This window comes from Pseudorca crassidens, chromosome 10 (assembly GCF_039906515.1).
Source record: "Pseudorca crassidens isolate mPseCra1 chromosome 10, mPseCra1.hap1, whole genome shotgun sequence".
Taxonomy (NCBI): domain Eukaryota; kingdom Metazoa; phylum Chordata; class Mammalia; order Artiodactyla; family Delphinidae; genus Pseudorca; species Pseudorca crassidens.
The window spans coordinates 26486788-26513315 of NC_090305.1; the positions used below are offsets into that span (position 1 = coordinate 26486788).

Here is a 26528-nt window from a genome sequence, read left to right on the forward strand (position 1 = left end):
CTGGTAAATGGAAGGAAATAAACTGGTTTTTGTTAAAATCTTTGTAGGTGGAAATTTCTCTAAATTATTCCATGTTACTTTCCTGTCTAGCTTACTTAGCTAATAGTGATTAATTTTTTGATGATGATGATGATATTATTATTATGAAAGATTGATTCCAGGTCCTGTCCTAAAAGTGGGAGTATTTTTTCCATTTCCACTAATCCTTATTTTAGTTTTATTATCTTCTGAATTTTTGCTGAATTAGAGTATGGTAAAATCATGGATGTTGACTTAAACACTTGGTTAGGTTCTAATTAACTGAGCTTTTTTAGTTCACATTGGATGAAAACCCAAGGCATATTATTTGTACCTTACTGGTTTTTACTTCCCTTACACATTTTCTGCTAAAATTTGTGAAATCTTTAGATTTCAAGATTAGTGATTTGCAATAAAATGGGGGTGCACTAATCCAGGAGTATGAAGACAATCAATCCATTTGGGTGCAGGAAGAAAATATTAGAACTTTTATTCAAACATGTATGAATATATTCATTTGTATGTATGGTTATTTATCTACAAACAAATAGACATGTGTTAGGTGTGCACGATCATAATTTTGTTACTGCTTGGGTTCATGCTCAAAACATGTTTAGACCACTAGAATATGAGGAATTTTGCTTCATGTGATTTTAAATGGCAATAAAATGTGTAAGAGGAAATACCTGAAGGAATAAAACTGGACTGCATCAAGCATGTCCCTGGTAAGACTTTAATTTATGAGTCTGAAATAAATTATATTTTGAACAAATGAGCTAGAGATTTATCCTTCGATATCTGTAATACAAAAATATCTGAGATCCAGCTATGGAAAACAAAGCTAATAGCAGCAAATCTCTTTCCTCAGGAAACAAAATTACCTTGCCTTTGGAAAGTCTACTGTATAACACAAAATATCAAAACCAGTTAACTTCCAACAGAATTGCAAATGGTTTGGAGTGACTTAGTGGTAGAAATCTAACTAGTTAGCTGGGAATAGACCATTAGAGTGGTCTGTTTCCCAGCTCTTGGATTACTAGATGTGGTGTAGCATTCATTTCTCTATAGCTTTTGAGAGAATAAAAATGTTTCATAGCCAAGTGAGATGTTAAGTGTTGTTTTTCTGATAAGGTGGACATCTTCATATATAGTTTCTATATCATGTATCTTGCACAATAAACTCTCTAATGAGTTTTGCTTATGTGGCCTTAATTTCTTGGAAGGATTTTCCTATCCAACTGTTGCTCCTTTTATTTTCAGGGGTGTTTGGGAAACTTCAGCTTCATAGTGCTTATCCTAAGAAATCCTGGACACATCTTGGGGCTGACATTGCCTCAGGCAATGAGAGGTAAGGAATGAGAGTAACTTACAGATGTAGTTTTTGGTTTGGTTTGCTTCTGCTGGAGGTTTTGTTACAATATGAAATTAAATTTTAGATTAAGGATCATAATTTAAGGATGAATAAATAGAAAAATAAAAGGCTAGAAGGAATTTAAAATATTCTCTGTAACATAATGGAGGAAGAACAAAACAAGCTAAAGGCAGGGGGGATATAATTTACTTAAGGAGTAAATTTTAGATCATACATGTTTTCTGCTGCCAATAAATCTTAAAAAATATGAATTCTATGAGCTAATAGATGAAATATAAGGAGGGACCGCAATGTCTGAATTGAAATGATAGGTGGTGAAGAGATAGATAGAAATGAAATAAGAGTGAGATGAAGCACATAAAGAATCTTACGGAATTTAAATTGCAGTAATAGAATTTAATAATGCATTGGAGGCAGTAAAGAATGAAATCACTACTGTGTCAAAGCGAGCAGGCAACATGAAGAAATTGATGGAGTCTACATGAATGAAGAAGACAAAATCAAGAGATAAAAATAATAAAAGAGAAGGTATTAGAAATAGAGAACAGAAAATAAAAGCGCATTTTGATAACTGCTCTTTTTAATGAGTCCAGAATAATGACAACACAAAGAATAACTAAAACTTAACTAAAATACACATAACAGACCTGGGATTATTTCTATTTAATTTGAATAACATCGAGAATAATGATAGATACATATCCTCACAGTACAAGGAAAAAAAGTGAAAAAGTAAAAGAAAAACAAAAAGGGACATACAGCTTGATAACATTAGAATTTTCTGCAATATCAAATGTAGGAAGATAGTGGTGCAAAATCTAGAAATGTTCAGGGGAAAAAAGATTATAAGCAAAGGCCTGGCTTGTAAACATAGACCCTGCTAAAATGCTGTTCACATGTGAATGTAAACAAAAGATTTCTTTTGCTTTGCAAGAACTGAAAAAAATTCAAAAATGTGTTATAATAAAGAGATTAAACTGAGTCTAAAATTTAAGAATACAAATAGAATTCAGGAATTGTATAAAGGTAGATAAAGTATAGATATCAAAGGCAAGCATTGGAATAAGTTAAATATAATACTGTAACTATGGTTATTAAAATAAGACAAATTCTAATTGCTCTTATAAAAGAAACTATATAAAATCTGAAAGTTAATGTATTAGTCAGGGTTCTGTTTCTATAAAATATATATAATAGTAGATTATATGTGTATGTATGTGTATGTGTATATATATATTATATACAGTATATGTTATATATAAAGAGATATGTTTCAAGGAATTAGCTCATATGCTTAGGAGAGCTATAAGTTCAAAATTTTGTAGGGCAGGCTGGCAGGGTGCAAAGACTTGAGCAGGATCTGATACTGTAATCTTGAAGTAGAATTTCTTCTTTTTCAGGGAAACTTCAATTTTGCTTTAAGGTCTTCCAACTGATTGATGAGGCCCACCCACATTATTGAGGGCCATTTCCTTCACTTAAAGTCACCTGACTGTAGATGTTAACCACATTTGCAAAATACCTTCACAACAACAGTAAGCTTCCTGTTTGATCGAATACCTGGCTACTATAGCCTAGCCAAGGTGACACATAAACTAACCATCACAGGTTATAATTCTCAAATAAAAATCTAGGTTTGAAATTGGGGACTATAGCCGCAGGAAACTGGAGATGGAACATAAGAGAGCCATAGGAAGTAAATATGAGTTAATTCTAACAGAATTAAAAATAGGACTTATAGGTCTTCCCTGGTGGCGCAGTGGTTGGGAGTCTGCCTGCCAATGCAGGGGACACGGGTTTGTGCCCCGGTCCAGGAGGATCCCACATGCCGTGGAGTGGCTGGGCCCGTGAGCCATGGCCACTGAGCCTGTGTGTCCGGGGCCTGTGCTCCGCGACGGGAGAGGCCACAGCAGTGAGAAGCCCACGTACCGCAAAATAAATAAATAAATAAAATAAGACATATACCTTCCAAATCACCAGAGAGAAAAAAGAATGAAAGAAACTATAAAATAAAGGGTGAAATACAGAGAAGACCATGAAATAGTGATAACTAAAATGACAAAAAAGGTACAAAATGACAATAAAAGTAAGAAAGTAAGAATAAATCTGCCAATTATAAAAAGAAAATATGCTTGTTAAAAATGACCCTATATAGAAAAAAAAATTAGTAATGAATAAAAATGTAATCATAACTTTTTTTATCAGAGGAAAACAAGTTCAGAAAAATGTTTAGTTAAATATTGGACAAAATGAATCCTTAAAATAAAAATAAAATGGAAGCAAGGACTTCAAAATTATTCACAAGAAAAGTAAAAAATCAAAATAAATACATTTTATATTAATAAAGACTTCAGTCTTCAGTGAGACCCCAGTAGTAAGGAAAGTTTTATACCAGATAACATAATATAGAAATACATAAAGTAAATCGGTAAAAAATATGAGAAGAAATTAACAGAAACAAAAGTAATGAAAGTAATAAAATTTACTTACCTCTTTCAGTTTTTAACCTTTAGATTAAAATTATAAAGAAAATATTAAGAAATATAACCAATATAATAAAGGCAATTTAATTTGTATATATGTATAATATATCTTTACTCCAATATATATAATTAAAAACCTTAATGAATTTTAATAAACAGAAATTATATATTGATACAATATAATCACAATAAAATAAACATGGAGATTAAAATAAAAGTTTAGCGAACAACCTTAATCTCTTGCAAGATGGAAGAAAAAAAAGATAAACGCTCTCCTACATAACTTTTGTATCTAAGAGGAGATCAAACGTTTATCAATAGACTACTTGGAAAATAACAGTAATGAGAGTATTACATGAGAGATGGCCATACGTGTCATCACATTAAATGCTTTCATTGTTGAATAAGAAAGTACAAAATAAACTAAGTTGTCAATGTAAGAAATCAGAAAGAAAATAACCAACAAATCTAATGAAATCAATCCGTACCTGATAAAGGCAAAAATTGATGAATTACAAAGTAGGAAATTAATAGACTTGATTTTTTTTTAGAGGTACTGGTTTAATCTCTAATAACTAACCATACAAAGAGAACAAAATGTAATTCAGAAACGGGGATTCAACTATAATAGATATCAAAGAGACTAAAATTGTAATCTAAAAATGTATATATCTATATAGTGTCATTCTGAAATTAAAAAATTATATATAGAAATATAAATGATTGGGACTTCCCTGGTGGTGCAGTGGTTAAGAATCCACCTGCTAATGCAGGGGACACAGGTTCAAGCCCTGGTCTGGAAAGATCCCACGTGCCACGGAGCAACTAAGCCCATGCACCACAACTACTGAGCCTGTGCTCTAGAGCCTGTGAGCCACAGCTACTGAGCCCACGTACCACAACTAGTGAATCCGGTATGCCTAGAACCCATACTTCACAACAAGAGAAGCCACCACAGTGAGAAGCCCGTGCACCACAACGAAGAGGAGCCCCTGTTCGCCGCAACTAGAGAAAGCCCACGCACAACAACAAAGACCCAACACAGCCAAAAATAAATAAATAAATGAATAAATTTAAAAAAAAGAAATATAAATGATCATAATCAGCTAAAGAAGAATAAAACTGAAAGAACCAATAGCAGCAAGACATAAAGTTATCACAAATTTATTCCCAAGAATACATTTGGCTCAAGTAAACTTATGTCATGTTTTTCTAGCCATTCACTTAGTCATCAGACACTTACTGTGTTGTACAATCTATTCCATAGCATAGGAAGATATGTGAAGCTTTCCAATTTGTTTTAGCAAGCAAGCATAAAGTAATTTATAAAACAGCTGCTAAAGGTAACTCAAAAAAAGAAAACTAAGGCAACATCCAAGCCATATCCTAAATAAAACAGCAACAAATGAAATCCAGTAATTTATTTTTTAAAAAAAGAGTATGATTTATTCAAGTGAAGGATGGTTCAAAATGAAATAATTAATTAATATAATTTACCTAAACAAAAAATATAAAGACTAAGAATGTTCAGTTTGATACAAAACAGAAATGCATTTAGTAAAATTCAGCTTGCATTCTTGGAATAAACAGTAAATTAAGACTATAAGGATACTTTTTCTTCTAAAAGTAGAGCTACCATATGACCCAGCAATCCCACTACTAGGCATATACCCTGAGAAAACCATAATTCAAAAAGAGTCATGTACCAAAATGTTCACTGCAGCTCTATTTACAATAGCCAGGACATGGAAGCAACCTAAGTGTCCATCAACAGATGAATGGATAAAGAAGATGTGGCACATATATACAATGGAATATTACTCAGACATTAAAAAAAAGAAATTGAGTTATTTGTAGTGAGGTGGATGGACCTAGAGTCTATCATACAGAGTGAAGTAAGTCAGAAAGAGAAAAATAAATACTGTCTGCTAACACATATATATGGAATCTAAAAAAAAAAAAAAAAGGTCATGAAGAACCTAGGGGCAAAACGGGAATAAAGACACAGACCTACTAGAGAATGGACTTGAGGATACGGGGAGGGGGAAGGGTAAGCTGGGACAAAGTGAGAGAGTGACATGGACATATACACTATCAAACATAAAATAGATAGCTCGTGGGAAGCAGCCGCATAGCACAGGGAGATCAGCTCGGTGCTTTGTGACCACGTGGAGGGGTGGGATAGGGAGGGTGAGAGGGAGGGAGACACAAGAGGGAAGAGATATGGGGACATATGTATATGTATAACTGATTCACTTTGTTATAAAGCAGAAACTAACACACCATTGTAAAGCGATTATACTCCAGTAAAGATGTTAAAAAGAAAAGAAAAAGGAAATAAATAGGGTGATATGATCCAAGATAGCTGGGGGTGGGAGTATCAGGTGTACTCTTTTATATTGAATGGACAAGGAGGATCCTTCTGGAGAAGGGAAATTTAAGCTGAGATATGAATGGTAAGAGGGATCCTCCTGTTTGGTGAGAATGGACAAGAGTTCTCAGTGAAGGACGGACATCTAGCTGTGTCTCTGAGGTGGCCTTTGGGGCTCGGGGAACAGAAAGGTGGTCACTCTAGCTGGACCAGAGTGAGCAGTAGGTAGAGTTGCATGACACGACAGATGCCAAGTCACATGGTACCTTGTTTAGTTGTGAGAGGTCAAAGGCAAACTACTGAAAGGTTTTATGCAGGGGAATTGGTGGAGTCTGATTTAGGTTTCGAAAATCACTCTGGCTGCTATGTAGATGATGGATCATGGAGACAAGAGCAGAAGCTGGGGTATCAGGAGGTCAGTCGAGGTCAAAAATCATAATGGCTAGGACTAGAGGGAGTGGAGATCGAGAGAAGAAATGATGCTGTCTGGACTTGCTCATGAATTGAATGTTGAGGTGAGGGAAGTCCTTCAGGTTTTTGATTGACCAACCTGGTGGGTGGTGGAAACACGCACTGAGATGGGGAGACTGGAAGAGGAACAAGCTTGTCAGGGTGGACGATAGTAGGGATGTGCTGAGTTGGAGACACCAAGTAGAGATGTGAAGAAGGTAATTTAACACATAACTTAGGGCTCACGGAGACAGTGACAGGGAGTCATCCTGGAAGTGGATGATGTTATTGATAAGAAGACTATCAATGGGTAGAGGAGAAAACTGGAGCCTGGAAATGAGATTGGGGCCAGTCTTATTTTTTAGAAGTTGATAGAGGAGGACCCAGCACAGGTGATTGAGAAACAGAGACCCAAGAGGTGATTCTGTGCTGGGAGAAAGAATGGAGAACACGAGGGACTTGAAAGAACGCCAGGATGGCTGACAAAGAGAACAGCCCAAGCCATGATGATAGGATTCCAAGGGGTAGTTACGGGTCAGGGCCATATTCATTGGTGATGTCAAGAATTTTTGTGTTTGGCCTCCTGAACATTGTGCAGCTGTTTTAGGTTTCTAAGGGGATAGTATGGGTGGGAGGTAGCACCTATAATCACATTTTTATATCTTAAAAAAATATTTCTAGCTATAATGCAGACTATAAGAGGAGTCAAAAATGGATCTAGGGATATCACTTAGGAGGTGCAAGCAAGAGATAGTGTAACTTGTGGTTAGGAGCTGAAGTGGCAATGGAGAGAAGTGGGCAGATGTATAGACAGGACAGAATCTCTTGGATGAATCGGGCGTGAGGTGCTTTCTTGGTTCTGGTTTACGTAGATGGATGGTGGCACCATTCACTAGAGGAGGACTAAACTTTTGGGGAAATGATTATGAGCTCAGATTTGGTCATGTTGAGTTTGAAGTGCTTTTCTGATCCCCTAAAGGATTTGTGAGGGAGGCATTTCCAACAGGGATCAATAAGAATCTTTCATCATTATCAGGTTAGCAAGTTGGAATTTGGCAGGAGCCATATGAATGGATTTTTCTTATAAGAATGTGTTAAAAACCTCATTCAGAATGTGAGCTACAGGCTATTTTGAAAGAAACTCAATTTTATTAATTAAAATTAGCGATAGTAATTAACTAGCTGCCACTTACTGAGTTCTTATCATGTGGGCTCACTCTGTGTCAGGCATCTACCAAGCATTTTATATACATGATCTCACTTAAATCTCTGAGTGCTATAAGTTAGGTATTATTATCTTCATTTTACAGATATAAAAACTGAGGCTGGAGAAGGTAAGTAAAATTTCCAAGGTCATAAAGCTAGAATTCCTGAGGCTGAATTTTTACCACAGTTGGTCTGATTCCATTGTTTGTGTTCTACATACTGCAAATATTAAAAACAAAATCATATTAAAAACAAAATTATTTAGTATCAGTCCTGATGAGGAGTACTTTAATGAGTTTATATGAATGATATGTAATTATCACAGTGTATTCATTTTATGGATGATTTCTTTTTTTAACCTTTTAAAAATTTGTAACATAATTTAAGACTCACAAGAAGTTGCAAAAATAGTACAGAGTTCCCATGTACCCTTGACTTGGCACTCCCTGGTGGTATCTTACATAACCATAGACTTTATCAAATCCAGCAAGTTGATATTAGTACAGTATTAACCGAACTACAGACCTTATTCAAACTGTTTCTTTAAACATTGATCTACAATCTTTCTTCCATCAAAAGCCAGTTTAGTAAGTCTTTCTAATATACTGTTATGGGGACAGATTTTACTTGGACCCCTTTATGAACTTTCACCAAGAATTCTTTCTACCAGAATTGTAGATCTGAATTTATTTGTATATAATGTATTTATTTTATGAAGGATGTTACAGTGAAATCCTCAGAGGAAAATTTTCATTCTATAAACTTAGACTTTATAAACTTTAACTTTATAAACTTAGGCTCATTTCTTACACTACCAACCAAAGTAAGCTTAGCCAGATATTTGAAAAAAAAACTAAGTTTCTTTTGTTACATATTATTATATCAATTTCTCTCTAAATTAAATTACTCCTTGCTGTTGCTTGCTTCAGTTGACTTTTGGGGAGACTGATGAATAAAAATGTTGGATTTTTGGATTACAGATAAGTCCAAGGAGGTTATACCTAGATTAAAAGAAATTCATTTTTTTATCCATTACAAGTATGTATGTATCCATTAAGTATATTTTACTGTGGGTCTCTTTGGGGAGACCATGTGCTCTTTGAAGTTAAGTGGTTACTTGATGAATCCTATGATAAAGTTTTCAGATTTTATCCTGGTCTGGGAAGATTTTAAACAAGACATGGTCCAATTTATGTTTGAATCTGATTTATGCTGTGTGGACAATTGACTGTTGGGAGGACAAAGGTGGAAGCAGAGAGATTAACTGTTAAAACATTGCAATATGTGTCTTTTTGAATTGTGGTGTTCTCTGGGTATATGCCCAGTAGTGGGATTGCTGGGTCATATGGTAGTTCTATTTTTAGTTTTTTAAGGAACCTCCATACTGTTCTCCATAGTGGCTATATCAATTTACATTCCCACCAACAGTGCAAGAGGGTTCCCTTTACTCCACACCCTCTCCAGCAGTTGTTGTTTTTAGATTTTCTGATCATGCCCATTCTAACCCGTGTGAGCTGATACCTCATTGTAGTTTTGATTTGGATTTCTCTAATAATTAGTGATATTGAGCAGCTTTTCATGTGCTTCTTGGCCATCTGTATGTCTTCTTTGGAGAAATGTCTATTTAGGTCTTCTGCCCATTTTTGGATTGGATTGTTTGTTTTTTTAATATTGAGCTGCATGAGCTGTTTATATATTTTGGAGATTAATCCTTTGTCCATTGATTCATTTGCAAATATTTTCTCCCAATCTGAGGGTTGTCTTTTCATCTTGTTTATAGTTTCCTTTGCTGTGCAAAAGCTTTGAAGTTTCATTAGGTCCCATTTGTTTATTTTTGTTTTTATTTCCATTGCTCTAGGAGGTGGGTCAAAAAAGATCTTGCTGTGATTTATGTCAGAGTGCTCTTCCTATGTTTTCCTTTAAGAGTTTTATAGTGTCTGGTCTTACATTTATGTCTTTAATCCATTTTGAGTTTATTTTTGTGTATGGTGTTAGGTAGTATTCTAATTTCATTCTTCTACATGTAGCTGTCAGTTTTCCCAGTACCACTTATTGAAGAGACTGTCTTTTCTCCATTGTATATCCTTGCCTCCTTTGTCATAGATTAGTTGACCATAGGTGCATGGGTTTAGCTCTGGGCTTTCTGTCCTGTTGCATTGATCTATATTTCTGTTTTTGTGCCAGTACCATATCGTCTTGATTACTGAAGCTTTGCCAATGTTCATTGCAGCACTATTTACAATAGCCAGGTCATGGAAGCAACCTAAATGCCTATCAACAGACAAATGGATAAAGAAGATGTAGTACATATATACAGTAGAATATTACTCAGCCATTAAAAGGAACAAAATTGGGTCATTTGTAGAGATATGGATGGACTTAGAGACTGTCATACAGAGCGAAGTAAGTCAGAAGGAGAAAAACAAATATAGTAGATTAACGCATATATGTGGAATCTAGAAAAATGGTACAGATGGAACCAGTTTGCAAGGCAGAAACAGAGACACAGATGGAGAGAACAAATGTATGGACACCAAGGGTGGAAAGCAAGAGGGGATGAATTGGGAGATTGGGATTGACATATATACACTAATATCTATAAAACAGATAACTAATAGGAACCTGCTATATAAAAAATAAATTAAATTTAAAAAAAACATTGCAATAACATTGCAGTATTTCAGGTAGACACATGCTGATGGCTTAGATTGGGGTAGGATGATGGAAGAGGAAAGAAGTGGTTAAATAGATGTTGAAGAAGAGCCAACATGATTTGCTGGTGGGCTGGGCAAAAGGGAAGAGTTCAAAGGTCACTGACTTGAACAACTGGGTGAAGAGTGATATAATTTAGTGAGATATAATTTAGTGAGAAGAGGACAACAGGGAAAAGAGTAGGCTTATAGGGAACCTTTCTCAAAGGCTCTCACTTTTTTCTTATCTCTTTTACTTTTTTTTTTTGCGGTATGCGGGCCTCTCACTGTTGTGACCTCTCCCGTTGCGGAGCACAGGCTCCGGACGCGCAGGCTCAGCGGCCATGGCTCACGGGCCCAGCCGCTCCACGGCATGTGGGATCTTCCTGGACTGGGGCACGAACCCGTGTCCCCTGCATCGGCTGGTGGACTCTCAACCACTGCGCCACCAGGGAAGCCCTCTCATTTACTTTTTAAAGAAAGTGCGTAAAGCCTTGGCCGGCCTCTTTGTCCTGGTATTTTTCTGTTTCTTAAGTGGTTTATTAACTTATTCTGTTATTTATAAGAAAATAACTCTGACCTGAAGAACAGATCATTTCTTGTCTCAACTTTTTCCAGGTCCTAGGCTTTTAATTCTAAGGTTATCATTGATGATATCTATTTTATTATCTACCATATCCAATCAATGGTGGTATTCTACAGATATACTTTGGGTTTTTTCCTGTTCTTTTTCATTATAGTTTATTACAAGATATTGAATGTAGTTCCCTGTGCTATACAGTAAATCCTTGTTGTTTATTTTATATATGGTAGTATGCATCTGTTAATCCCATGTTGCCAATTTATCCCACCCCCCTTCCCCTTTGGTAACCATAAGTTTGTTTTATATGTCTGTTTCTCTTTTGTAAATAAGTTCATTTGTATTATCTTTTAGATTTCACATATAAGTGATATCATATAATATTTGTCTTTCTCTAACTTCACTTAGTATGATAATCTCTAGGCCCATCCATGTTGCTGCAAATGGCATTATTTCATTATTTTTTTATGGCTGAGTAATAGTCCATTGTGTATACATACCACACCTTCTTTATCCATTCATCTGTCAGTGAACACTTGGGTTGTTTCCGTGTCTTGGCTATTGTGAACAGTGCTGCTATGAACATTGGGGTGCATGTATCTTTTCAAATTAGAACTTTGGTCTTTTCTGGATATACGCCTGGGAGTGGGATTGCTGGATCATATGGTAACTCTATTTTTAGTTTTTAAGGAACCTCCGTACTATTTTCCACAGTGGCTGCTCTATGGATACATTTGTTTGGAATATTTCTTGTTTGTCTGCTTTCTGCTACATTCTCACTTTGGCGCTTCCACGTGGTTTTCTGTAACAGCTTCTGTACTGGCTTACTAAATATTTGATGTATGCAATTAGAGGGTCAAAAGTACCCTTGCATCTCCTCTTTACCTTTATACTTCCTACTGATCCTTAAAGATTCCATCACATCTCGTACAAGGCATTCAATCTCCCCTCCAGCACACAATGATTTTCCCACTGTCTGAATCACTATTCCATGTGATTTTCTGATTTATAATTTTAATTTAAATACGCTTCTTAGTGATTGATACTGAACTGCTTCAGGTATGTATTTCCTGTTCTTCCAAGCAGCTTCTATAGGAGAGGAAAATATTGGTGTTTTTTATTGATTTGGTGTGTTACTTAGCATCTAGTACACAACAGAACATAAAGAAGAGTTCCAATAAATGCCTGCTACGCTGGATTGATGTATCTTTTCTGGAAATCAGAGCTTGTTGAGCCTGTTGACTCAATGGCATCTTGTCTAATAAATTAGAACCTTGCATTTAATTTCAAAAACTACTCTCATTTTTTGGCTCATTATTCAAACCTCATTATTATACTATAAAAATTTAGTTCAAATGTTAGCACGTAGAGCTGGTGGCCTTATTCATTTATTAGCAGGAATTTAGGATCACTTTTGTAGTCTCCAAAAGAAGATGATTCCTTCTGGTCCAAGGAACTAGTGGGTGCTAATCTCAGATTGCCCATTGTCTCCATGCTAGGAAAAGACATGTGAGTTAGGAAGGGAGGAGAGCAATAGATTTCTACAATGAAAATGAGCTTGGACTTTTAGGGCAGGCAGGTTAAAATACTTCTAATTATGCAATTAACTAAATGTGTAATTTTGGGTAAAGTATTCTCTCTGAGTCTCAGTTTCTTTTTCTATAATATGAGAATAATAATGCCTGGTTAATAGAGTAGTTATAAGGATTAAGTAAATTAATGTGGATAAAGAACTTAGCCTGGTTTCTGGCTCCAAGTCAGCCTCACGACGTGGTAGTTATCATAGTTATTGTATTGTATTGTAAGAATCCTGATTCTTTCAGTCAAAAGTAAAAGTAAAAGCCACCCTTCTTCATCACTTGGGAGATTGCATCAGGCCCTCCCTCCACCTCTCCTGTTTCTATATTTCAACCTCATTTAGTTCTGCTGAAGAGGTTTCCACGTTCTATAGGGTGCACGTGAACCCAGAGCTGTCGGCTCTTCCCAGCTTTACCACCAGGGAGGACATTTCTCTTTCCCCTTAGTTTCAATTCAAAAGTCCAGGTGACTGCAGTTGATAACACTGTACTGTGTAATTTGCTAAGAGAGTAGAACTTAAGTGTTCTCACCCAACAAAAGAAAGGGGTGAATATGTGAGGTGACAGATGTATTAATTCGTTCAATGGGGGAAATCCTTTCACAATGGGTACGTATATCAAATCATCATATTCTACACTTTAAATATCTTACAATTTTAGTTTTCGATTATACCTCATAAAGCTGGAAAAGGGGAAGGATTTTGATCAACAAAGACAGGTTGGATCCCTTGCTCACCCTTTGGTAAAAGGCTTGTGAGACTGCAATTCTCAGATCTCACTAGGACCACTTAGTGTGGTGGGTGAGGAGAGCGGTTCTCAGAAGAGATGTGGTGGATTTCCTGGAACAAAGGAGAAAGGAGGTCAGGTAGACAAACAGTTGACACCTACGACAGCTATTCTTGTTGTCACCGTCAGCATCATTACAGGATTCGATTTCTTAAACACCTCACATAGTCCAGTGTGGTCTGAGAGTGTCAGGAGATTTCAACGGCAGTTGCCAAAAGAAAGTTTAAACTGGAGTTTAAAAAAAAAAAAAGCCTCAGTATTACTAGAGTTCAGAAGTCTATGGCCACTCTTATTCCTTGGAGGAAAACATTTTGGCATCTGGACATTCTGAGACTGTGGTCAAGTGCAGCTATTATCATTAAGACCTCCCCAAAGTTTAGTTAAATTCATTTAAGTTATAGGTATTTCTATATGAATGGTTTATACACAGTGGTAAAAACTTTTAAATCAAATTTGGAAGTATATTTCTTTTCATTCTTTGTAATTATGTTCTTTTGACCAAAAGTATTATATTTTTCCTATATTAGGTAAAATTTAATGCCAGAATAATGGAAACTGCTGATATTTTCTTTATACTTTTCAAAAGTTATCTTTCAGGAGACTTCTTCAGTGATTATTGTTTCCTCTCTCTTCTCATATGGTTTCTATTTAGGTCCAGTTATGTTGCAAACAACTCTTAATTTTTTTGTTTATTTATTAGTTTTGGTGTGTTTTGCTGAGAACAACGAGCAGGTGTCTCCTCTTCCCTGTAGCTATAGGATTCTTATTAGTATTAATCAGATACATGAAATAGAGCTGGGATTCAAATCCTTAAGCTGGGATTCAAATCCTTAAGCTAGGATTTTTTTTTTTTTTTTTTTTTTTTTGCGGTACACAGGCCTCTCACTGTTGTGGCGTCTCCCGTTGCGGAGCACAGGCTCCGGACGCGCAGGCTCAGCGGCCATGGCTCACAGGCCCAGCTGCTCCGTGGCATGTGGGATCTCCCCGGACCGGGGCACGAACCCGTGTCCCCTGCATCGGCAGGCGGACTCCCAACCACTGCGCCACCAGGGAAGCCCAAGCTAGGATTTCTTGAAACGGTTGAAGGGCAACCATAAGAGTCAAAGACTGCAAATAGGAAGAGTGGATATTGGAATTTAAGGAATACTGAATACTGATACTTGAGTAGCAAAACTTTTTAGTCTATTGATATGAGGATCAAAATTTTCTCAAGTTACCACTGTTGCTGTGTGGACATAGGGTCATGCTCCCTTGCCATCTGTGTATGTCCTTATGAGATATAGAATCTCAAGGCTTCAGGAGTATAGAGGAGAGAGAAATGTTTATGAATCTGTAAAGTTTGGGAAGTCTTCATGAAAAAGGTTGACTTAAGTTCATTTATGTTTTTAATATAAAGTTTGGGATAATAATTTCAATAATTCCTTTTTCTCTTTTCTAGGATATAATAGCAAATCAGCAAATCCTGTCTTACAAAGACTCTAAATTCTTTAATTAAAATTGCAACCATCCACAATTGTCTTTTTTTCTCTCTTTTTTACTCTCTCTTATTCTCTGTCTAACCTCAGACACACAGATTTAAATTAATTACAATCTTTGGTTCATAACAGATTCATATCATTGGCCCAAGAATGACCCCCTTTAATTTCTTTCTTTCTTTTTTGGTGTTAATATTATGTACAAAACATCTGTGAATTCCCCACTCACACAATAGACTCTTTAAGGGTGCCTGCTAGTCAAAATCTAAGTTGTCATTTTTTAACAGAAAGGCCATATGTTTTATTTACCATTATGTCTCTAGCACCTACGATAGTGTCTGGTGCATACTGTTGCTTAGAGTGGACAATATATATTGCTCGGTTGAATGGCCTTCAGGTGGACCTGCTGCCTGGATGAACCTTTACTGGTAGAGGAGACTCTATTGTCAACACTTGCTAAAGTGTGGACATTAGCAAAAGAGGCAGGCCATTAATATAAACTTACGCTATTGAAGTTGGTAATGACTGTAAATGGAGAATAAAGCAAATATATTCACTGGAAAAGCGAGGCAGCAGGGAACGATTGAACAAAAACTTTATTAAATGTGAGTTAAAAAAACAAAAGTGAACAAAACCCTTATTACATATTGTGATGAAAGCACAATGCTTGGAACTTAGCACCCTCAGGGAATGCATACCTTTGTCCCTGCAATAACAGAGAGATGGGGAAGGGAAGCTCAAAATATCGTCACTTTTCAAATGAAGATATGAAACTCAAAAGAGTTATGTGACCTCTCAAGGTCACACAGCTACTAAGTGGAACCTCTAGGATTCACACTGTTTCTGCTTGACCACGAAGGTATGAGCCTTAATGCATGATGATTAATTGTCTGAAAATGGTATTAGAGGTCTTCAGAAAATTTGAGAAAAGATCCCTTCTGAAATGCCTTTATTATTCAAACTGTTTCCCAATTGAGGAAGACGATTTCCATTTTAGGAAACCATATGTAGACGGCATATACTAAACTCTGGAACTTTTACTCTTTCTTGTTGCTTTGTCTGGTACTTCATGGCCACAGAATACCTTTGTTAACCCTGTATTGTGTACATATCAGCCAGAAGATGAACTCCATTGGCATTAATTTTTTTGCAAAGACCTTTTTTCTCTGTCTTGACTTGCTATTTCTACGTTACTCTCCCTGGTGGGAATGGTTGTCTGCAGTGGATTTCCTCTTCTCCCTGGAGTTTAGTAGGTCATCTGTGTTGTACTGCCAGCGTACCTGATTCCATCTTTATGCTGTTACAGAATTATAGTAGAGAACACAGTGGATTGGCGACCCCAAGACAAGATTGTCCTTAGTTCCTCTTCATATGAACCTCACGAAGCAGAGGTCCTCACTGTGAAAGAAGTCAGGGGCCACCATGTTAGCATCCATGAACGGCTCAGACACCGGCACGTCGGTAAGGCTTTGGTTTGTTAGTTAAGGGAAGTGAATGAGCCAAGAAAAACGTGTTCAGCAACCTGCCTTGGGACCTTGGATCTGATCGGCGTTCAGAGGGGATGGATAATATTTTACTGCTGCCCTAGGCTCATCCTTAGAAGGCTTTATCTCCATCCCTTCATTAATTTTATTGCCTAATTAAAAAAAATCTTTGATGTGAGGGAATTTTTAAACTTTTTATTTATAATGGCAAGCCTAGAAGCAAGCAGAAGGGTTAAGAACCTTGTTCAAGGTCACCGGGCATTTTCATGGCTGAGCCAGAATAAATCTCATGGGAGATGAGTTTCCAGTTCACTTCCTGGCATACTGAATCACACAGCCACTTAGAATGTGGTAGTCATTGTAAATAATGACTCCTTTTTCCATACTTAGAATGTGTCCTTCCTGACATGAAGTTCATTGTATCAATTGACTACTACTACTGCCCCAAAATATAAATAAATAAATAAAAACCAAATACCTTTTTCTTGAAAAAAAAAAGTACTGAATATTTTAATACAGTATACACACTTAAAATATATTGCATTATAAATAATAAATAACCATATTTCCCGCTTCAGCCTAATAAATAAACTTAACCCAGGAAATATAGCTAATAAATAAAAAACACGGACATAAAGGGATTAGGGGATATCTTTCTTGTCTCTGATATGTGAGAGGGAAATACATTCTTTCAGCAGGACTGTATCTAAAGCTATTTCTAAATCATGGTTTTAAGGATGATTTTGTTTCTAAAGAGTGGCGGGGAAAAGAGACATCGTTAGCAATCCTTGCCTATAATACACAACGTACAATGCAAAGTGGGGTGGGCAGTGGAACAAACCAGCAAGACTGGGGAGGCTCTTTCTGGGAGTGACGAGTTCCAGACCCGCCAGGAGAGGGCGTTGCCGCTGCTGCTTCAGTCCTATCACTGCCTCAGTGGATCTGCGATTCCTCACTCTCTCAAAGAGGTTCAGGAACAATGCACAACCAAAGGCGGGAATCTCACATTGAAGAATTGAAGGAAGGAGGCCGGGGACCCCACTAATTGGACCGGTCTTCCCTGACATCCCTGTCCCGGTACCCGTAGTGATTGAGGACAAATGGATTCTTGCTCAAACACGCTCACTCTGATCCCAATGAGAGACCAGTGAACGGGCTTTTCATTTCTCAGCCGACGTTTGGGGAGGACGCCCGAGGAAAAGCAGACCTTAATGTTGGGAGGACTTCCGCGGGGAAAGGAGTGTTTTCATTTGTCAGGTTCGCTGGGTCCCCAGCTGGCAATCTCCGAAATGGGTTTTAAAAATTTTTTCCTTTCCCAACTCCCGTTGCCCCAGGAAGTGTCCACGTCATGGAGGATGGCCGACACATTCGTTTGGCTTCAGAGGTTGGACTTCTGACCCGAAACATACAAATCCAGGGTGATACATCATGCGGGGGGAGACTACTTGTGGGGTCCTTCAGGAAGTCCAGCGTGGAAGAATTTTCAGGTAACTGAAATTTTAAGTTACTAAGCACTACCAATTGGAGGCTATGCATCTGGGACACTCAGAAATTCCAACGGTGGGAATTTTCATTTATAAAACAAAATATTTGAAATAGATGCTTCTCTGTGCTCTGAGAAGCTATGAATTTTCAGTACTAATCTGTGCTTAATTATCAGTGTGATGTTAAAATAATATACTAGCTATCAGCACACAGGCACATTTTTACCTCAAAAAAAAAAAAAAACTTCAGCAGATGTGAAATTTCCTCTGCTTTGAAATTATAGATGATTTAATGACCAATTGAATTTTATCTCTTTCCTGAATTTCTATTACTCTTTCTCAGTAGCATGCTCTATTTGATGGCAGGCCTCATCTCATGCTATAAATTAATAGTGTAAATTTAAATAAGAATGATTTCCATATTCTAGACTGCTTTAGGGATCAGTTAAATTTCTTTCATTTCTTTCAAGCTTTAGCTCTTCTGGAATGCTGCAAAGTTATTTGATTAGTACCTTTTTCTTAAACTTAGATTCCTTAAAATTGATTCCCAAGTTGTTTCCTAGTCAAATAAAGCCCCATCTCAGAAAGTCACTGCGTACATGAATGTAATAAAGGCTCTGAGAAAGCCTGGAGCAAAGGATCTAACGGTTTCCCAAGTATATTGAGCACGGAACACTTTTTGTGGGTATATCTGCTTTACCAGTATAGTAAAGAGCAATGTTTGAACCTTAAAACAAAAGTTCGAGGGCTTCCCTGGTGGCGCAGTGGTTGAGGGTCCGCCTGCCGATGCAGGGGACGTGGGTTCGTGCCCCGGTCCGGGGAGATCCCACATGCCGCGGAGCGGCTGGGCCCGTGGGCCGTGGCCGCTGAGCCTGCACGTCCGAAGTTCGCGATTTCTGGTTCCTAGAACAAGCTCTCTCTCCATAAGCTCCAGCTCCGTCAGTTCTCAACAGAAGTGATTTTGCTCTTCCCTCCTGGCCAAAGGACATTTGACAATATCTGGAGCCATTTTTGCTTGTCACAGCTTTGGTGGAGCTTCTGGCATATAGCGGGTAGTTGCTCGACATTCTATAAGGCACAGGACAGCCTCCCACAAGAAAGGATTATCTGGTCCAAGATGTCAGTCACGTTGAGGTGGAGGAACCCTGCTCTGGAAGGCTAGACAAAGGCTGAATCCCAGTTGTGGTTGTGTAAAACCAAAACTACCCTGCAGTTTATGAAGACAGAGAATTAGGGAGGGAGCGCAAGACAGGGCCCCTTTCCACGGTAACTGCAGTCCAGGCTGGAACCTCATCACCAGAGCAGGACAGAAGGCCGATTCTTACAGCTGAGCACCAAAGCCAGAGCCCAACCACCAGCAATGCTGGCTCAGTCCTGAGTCTCTGGGTTGCTGGTCAGGGCTCTTAAATCATCCCTGGGGAAGGGAAAGAGAATCTGTATTCGATGCTTCTTATGGACTAGGAACCACGATGGTTTCCATGCCTACTTTGTTTCATTTAATCCTAATATCTATGTGAGAAAGACATTTTATCCTCGCGGTACGCGGGCCTCTCACTGTTGTGGCCTCTCCCGTTGCAGAGCACAGGCTCCGGACGCGCAGGTTCCAGACGCGCAGGCTCAGCAGCCATGGCTCACGGGCCCAGCCGCTCCGCGGCATATGGGATCTTCCCAGACCGGGGCACGAACCCGTGTCCCCTGCATCGGCAGGCGGACTCTCAACCACTGCGTCACCAGGGAAGCCCCATCCTTCTGCCTTTTGTAGGGAAGAAGCAAGTACCTGATGACATGCATTTTGCTTGCAGGTATCCTTCAACTTTTCAATGTGGAAATTCAGAACTTTGGCTCACCACTGTATTCCTCCATCGAGCTCACTGATACGTCGGCAGGATCCTGGATAATATCTTGTACTCTGCACCAAAGCTGTGGTGGGGGCATTCGTGCAGCTGCCAGTCAGGGGATCGTTTTAAATGACAATGTAGTGTTTAGCACAGCTGGCCATGGCATTGATTTGGAGGGTCAGGACTATTCTCTCTCTAATAACCTTGTGGTTCTGATGACACAGTCAGCCTGGTCTCCCATTTGGGTGGCAGGAATCAAAGTGAATCAGGCAAAGGACATCCATCTCCATGGCAACGTTGTGGCAGGATCCGAGAGACTTGGCTTTCACATCCGAGGCTACAGGTGCTCCTCTCCTGAAGCCCTTTGGTCTGACAACGTGGCCCACTCAAGTCTTCACGGCCTTCATCTCTATAAGGAGACTGGACTTGACAACTGTACCAATATCTCTGGCTTCTTGGCTTTCAAGAACTTTGACTACGGTGCCATGCTCCATGTGGAGCATGGCATGGAAATAGAGAACCTCACTCTGGTCGACAATACTATTGGCCTTTTGGCAGTAGTTTATGTGTCTTCTGCCCCACAGTGTTATAGTGAAAATCTACAGATTGTGGTTAGGAATTCAGTCATCGTGGCCACTAGCTCATCTTTTGACTGCATTCAGGATAGAGTTAAGCCTCGTTCTGCCAACGTGACATCACCTGATCGAGCTCCTTCCAATCCCAGAGGGGGTCGAGTTGGTATTTTGTGGCCTGTATTCACCTCGGAACCAAATCGGTGGCCTCAGGAGCCATGGCACAAAGTGAGGAGTGGCCATTTAATTTCAGGCATCATGAAACTTCAAGGTGGGATGTTTGGGTTTCCAAGCAATGTAGTGTCATACATCTGTGCATAGAAGCTTTAACAGCATTTTGAAATTATATCAACAAAAGCGTACAGTGTCGTCTGGTGCTTGCTGTCCAATTGACCATCTACTGGGCATTGATAACCACAATGGTAGTTTATAATGACAGTGAGTGATTTCTTTAAAAAGTCACCTCTCTATACTTGTTGAAGAGCTTTCCCAGGGAAATATTTCATTTGATTATATGCCTAACCTCTTAGGTACGTGTTACTTTTCCTGTCACACAGAGGAGGAAATTGACACGTGGAAATTGTGCCTCAGTGAAGTTGTCAAGTAGTTGGTGGGGCAGCCAGGATTTAATCCAATTATACTACAACCTACGCAGAGAATCTTCTGTCAGCTCTCTTTTGTACTATTGTACTCACTCCTCACTGGATTTTGATCAAACCTTTGATGGAAAGTATTGCTCTTAAGATGTCAATGTGTTGGGATGCTCTTCTACTTTGTATACAATGTCCATGTCTTCAAGAATTAAAGCTATTTTAAGTCAAGATTTATGTAAACTCCTGAAACTACCCTGGACAGTAGCTTAAACTTACTCCTGGACATACATTAGTATAAGAATATTTAGTTGCGTAGTCTGTATTTGTGGTTGGTAGTTTACATGATATAATGTTGTAATACCTTAAACATTTTTTTTCAGATGTGACCTTTTCTGGTTTTGTGAAGAGTTGCTATAGCGATGATCTAGATGTCTGCATTCTGTCCAATGCAGAGAACACTGGGATCGTGCCTCTAATAACGGCAGAGAGGACCAGGATGCTAAAGATCAAAGATAAAAACAAGTTCTACTTTCCTCCTCTACAAACCAGGTACCGGTTTTGGTATTTATAGTAAGCCATATTTATGAAGGGTTTGGTAATTCTCCAAATACCTCAACATGTTTTTTAAACAAGGATAAAATCATCAATGGGAATAGAAATAAGTCCTTCTAGAAAAATATGGTAGATTGATTGGTCCCAATTCTTTACCCTCCTATATTTGTGCCCTTTGAGATACAATTTTTGCAATCTCTCTCACTGAAGAGAAAGAGACTGTTTCTCTCTTCCTTGAATCTGGAATCCACCACGTGATGTCCTCTGGCAGACAAAAGTGGCAGAAGTGATGGATTGCAAGTTTTATTGATATTGTTTAATTGTTTTATCTTTATTAGAGGTACTTCTTTGGGATGTTTTCTAAATCAATGGAAAAATTTGACCCTGATTCTTGAACCTTCTATGGAGTATGGTGTCACTAGTTTTCAGAAGGAGGCTTGGGTGTCCTTGTGCAGGCACTGGTGGGGAAGGAGACCATGTCTGCTGTTAGGAATCCCTAGAATGAACCATATGGCTTAGACAGATATTTGCTCTCAGACCAGGTGTAACTACTGTTCTTGAACATATGATCTGAGAGTTTTATTCAAGAATCTGAAAACTAGACAAGGAATTTTTTTTTTTGTTTTTTTTTTTTGCTGTAAGAGAGAGTGGGAAAGTCAGAGCAGGGAAAATAGGTTATTTTTACTTTCCTATAACATTGGGAAAACTTCTTTAGTTGGAACAAAAGAATCAGGAAAAGCACCCTAATTAGAAAGTTTATATGTTTGGCCCAACACCAATCTCTTTTTGATGCCCATCCCTGAACCGTTTTTGGAACCTAAACATTATTAGGTATACAATTTGTGTTATTCTGTCATTTTTTTCTACTGTCCAATCTTCTTTATGTTCAACTCTTACCTATGGGATGAAATAGTTACAAAGCTAAATGATATTAGCATTTGATTATTTGTACTATTAATACCTGACACATGGTTGGCATGCAATAAATATTTAATATTATTACTAATGGTACCTAAAAATGTTAGATGAGAGGAAATAAATTCTCTATAATTCAGTGTTATAATTGAATAATAATAACTTATTTATTTATAACCAATAACTTCTTTATATACCCTGCTTGACTCTAAATTCTGATGCCTATGTTTATCATCATTGTATTCCCCAACGTACAAGTAGTAGGTTTTCAATAGATATTTATTGCATGAGAACATCTTTTTTTACATTGTTTTTATATAGTACAAGTATAATCGATATTTATAATGATAATCTTAAAATACTGCAAGGCCCCAAAGTTCCATTGCATTGGAACATTGCATTGATCACATCATGTTTAATAAATATTATTAGTTAGGGGCATTTTATTGTATCTTAGAAAATTAGTGATTTATGTAAAGATTATATAACTCGATATCCAGAATATTTGGTTAATAAGAATTGTCTTTTTCTCTTGACCATATAACTGGGAAATAACATTTTCTATAGAGTGTTATTTCATATCTAGGTAACACGTTAGTAATAATAAAATTTTATTGAATTTATTTTTCATAATGTCAGCACTACCAATATATGTTTCCTTTTGGTGGCTTATCATGGAAATGACAGAGTTGCTTTCTATCTATCTTCCCAGGAAAGATTTAGGAATACTGGTCTGCTCTGAATTTGACTGTGAAAGTCCTAGAAAATATCTCTTTAAGGATCTGGATGGGAGAGCTCTGGGTCTGCCTCCACCAGTTTCTGTATTTCCTAAAATTGAAGCAGAATGGACTGGATCCTTCTTCAACACAGGTCAGTTCTATCTGAACTCGATGTCTCCAGTAGAGGGAACAAGCATGGGACGGAGCTGGTTTGGCTGTGTGGTCCAGTGGGAACAAAATATCCTGGAGAGGAACTGAGCAATAGAGTTGGAGTCTGTGCCAGTAAGCTGCTCAACTCACCTCTATCTCAGGAATGTTGGGTGCTTAAGGGATGTCACAATACCACTGTTTTGCCCTCCATGAGATTGCCTGTGGTCCATGTCAAAGGTACAGACTCCCAACACCCACCTGTGCACAGGTGAAGAGAATGGTCCTCTCACTAGGTTGGTCTCTTGGGCCTGAAGCAGCACTCTCTGTGCTCAGCGTTTCGCAGTGTCTGCCTTGGAAGCAGTTCCTCTGGATTCTGAATCCTTCTCTTCCACCAGAGCTAAATGCCCTCACTCTGGAAAGGGTGGTAGACTAGATGGCATGCCTTCTTTTTGCCTTCCGTTTCTCCATCTTCTAATTGTCCCTGGGGGCTATGATCAAAATCCCTTCTTATTCTTCTTGCCTTTACAAGCCCATCGGGCTATCAGTTTTTATAGCTGGACCCCTGGAGAGATCATCGTCTTTCTGCTTCTACAAACAACGTAACTCTGAGTTTACATTTTTGTTCAGGTGGAAACTGCTGCAAGTACATCCCAACTTTCTTCCTACTTCATTGGATGACTCTTTTCAAGCCTCCCTTTCTCTTTTGAAGTTTTGAATGTTCCAGGACTATCTTCTCTTCCTATCTTGCTCCTAAGTCCAAAGTTGAAATACATTTACTGCTGATGAATTTATATCTCCAGCCCAGACTCCACCCTGAACTGTAGTCTGTTATAACCAAATGACTCCACTGGGAGGTATAATTCGCATCTCAGACTCAATATGCCCCAAGTGGGGACTCCTGGAGACGTGACCCACAGTTGTCCCAGCTAAGCCATGCAGAAGCTAAAATATTGACACTTCAAAACCTTACTCTTCATTGGCCGAGGGATGCTCCTGGGTACACTAACTCTCCAGCCCTTTGGCTTTCCCTGAACAGGCCAATCATGCTCTTTCCCAAGGCCAGGAAAAACGTTTCCTGGAAGGTTTCCTTCTGAGGAAGGAAAAACCTTCCTCAGAAAGGAGTGGTAGGTTTTTGTAGCAGCCATCTTTGGTATGTGAAGGTGAATGCCAGGAAGATACAGGGTGACATTGAAAATGTCTCTTGCAAACAGGAACTCTAAAATGTCCATCAAATACTCCAGGTGTGAATAATAATATTCTTTCAATGAATTCTTAGGTGGTGCTTACCATGTGGTATAAATATACTGTTTAGGCATAAGCATATTTGCTGCTGGTTGAAAAGCTGTATATTTTATTTTTTCACCACTCTTTGTCTTGGTTATGAAACATGATTCAATGGTAAAACTCTGATAGGTATTACAATATTACATGCTACTTACTCTCAGCATATGGACAGTTGTGAGCATACGTGTGGGAGGCTGAAGGTATATTGGGAGGTGTGTAGGCTGGACTGCCTTAAACTCCTGATGTTTTAAAGCTTTATAACATTTTAAATGAGGTTGCTGTAGGTCCCAACTGTAAGGATTCCCACAGTAGAATCCATTGTTTATTGCACTACAAATACAGTCTGTGTCTTCTTGCCCTGAAGGAGACAGTACATAGTAAATGGTGCCTTCCGGGTACTAACAGGATTGGAGTGTTTTCCTCTGACTTCCAAAATGGGAATAGATCCCTCCTTCCCTAGTTCAAGTCCCTTCTCATTTTTTAAACCATAGTTTTATGCTACTTTCCAGTTTCTGTCCACAATATGGTAGAGGAGAAAAGCACAAATTTAATCTTAAGAGAATAAATGTCTATTTTGTATTTTTCCTCTTCAAGACAAGAATCTATGGTCATCTATAAAACAGTGGAAGCAGCCAGCAAAGATGAAAATGGAGGCCTCTGGAACCAGCTCTTATATTTATTCCAAATGGCATTGAGTTTAACACACCCTTTTGGCCTTTCTCCATTTTATTAACAAACAGTTTGGAGTCCATTGCCTTTGAGGTTTATTTTTAATTTGAAAAATACAAATTTTATTTGCACATATAAGTTCACATGCAAAATTCAGACAGATATCCACAGGTCCCAATGTATTGTCATATGCTTTGGTGTTGGGAGCAAAAATTATCCACGTGGATCAGCTATGGGGAACACTGTGCCAGTGGGTTTTGCTATCTGTGTAATGCAGGGTGTGTAGCCAGGGGAAAAGTGAGCTGTTAATTTTGTTTTGTACTTATCTGTAAGTTCGCATTTGCAGCCAACTTTGAAACATGCATGGCAACAGGGTGCAAGGCAGCTAGTCCCAGGCAGGAGAACCTCTAAGAGCCATTTGCATTTTATTCTGGAGAGAATTTCTTTTGATGATGGAGGCATCTGATCATCTGAAAATCCAAAATTATAAAAACAAAGTCTTGAAATTAATATCCCATTTAGGTAGCACTAGATCAGTACTAGAGCTTTCCACCCTGGCTTCTGACTCATTTCCTGTCTGTCCCAGTCTACAAATGCATGGAATCACCTCTCAGCCCACTTTGTACATATGGCTACTGATGTTATTGGGAGAAGACTGAAGGAAATCAGAGCTTTGGTTTCAATGGCATTTTACAATTTCTTAGCCATGATATAGAAAGTAGAAAGGGGGTGTAATGGAAGCTAGCATCCCTTGAGCACCTTTTGCACGTGATGTGCTGAAGTTGACATTTTCACTCATTCAGCAAATGCATTTGACCATCTGTAGTCTACCAGTGCCTTTCTAAGGATGGGAACTATAGTTGTGAATAACATTCCTGCCTTCATCAAACTTATGTTCCAGTGGAGATTATATCTATATATCTATATCTATAAACAAATAAATAAAAATATTTCAATAGTGATGAGAGGTATGAAGAAAATAAAACAGAGTTTTGGGCTAGAGAGGTAGCTTCAGGTGTGTGTGGGTGTAGGTAGTGTGTGATGTGGTGTGTGCGTGTAAGGGAGCTGCTATCAGAAACAGAGTTACAATTTCAATGAGGCCTGAACGAGGAGCGAGGAATCACTCCTCTGAGCAGATGGAGGAGCTTTCCGGGGAGAGGGACCAGCCAGAGCAGGGGCTCTGATACCAGAATGGCCTCAATGTGTCTGAGGGGTGGGTGGACAAGAGACCCATAGGAGTGATGTATAGTTAATGAGAGG

General features: G+C 38.3%; 1 protein-coding gene across 1 annotated transcript in view; it reads left to right on the plus strand.

Moving 5' to 3' along the window:
- The window catches only part of PKHD1 (PKHD1 ciliary IPT domain containing fibrocystin/polyductin), a 425823-nt gene that overhangs the window by 300102 nt on the left and 99193 nt on the right, over positions 1–26528 (plus strand). The window contains exons 54-59 of the mRNA XM_067755820.1: positions 1279–1366; positions 16315–16469; positions 17827–17979; positions 19779–20657; positions 21360–21528; positions 23159–23316. Of these exons, the coding sequence (XP_067611921.1) occupies positions 1279–1366; positions 16315–16469; positions 17827–17979; positions 19779–20657; positions 21360–21528; positions 23159–23316 (1602 nt within the window). The remainder of the gene's footprint in view (positions 1–1278; positions 1367–16314; positions 16470–17826; positions 17980–19778; positions 20658–21359; positions 21529–23158; positions 23317–26528) is intronic.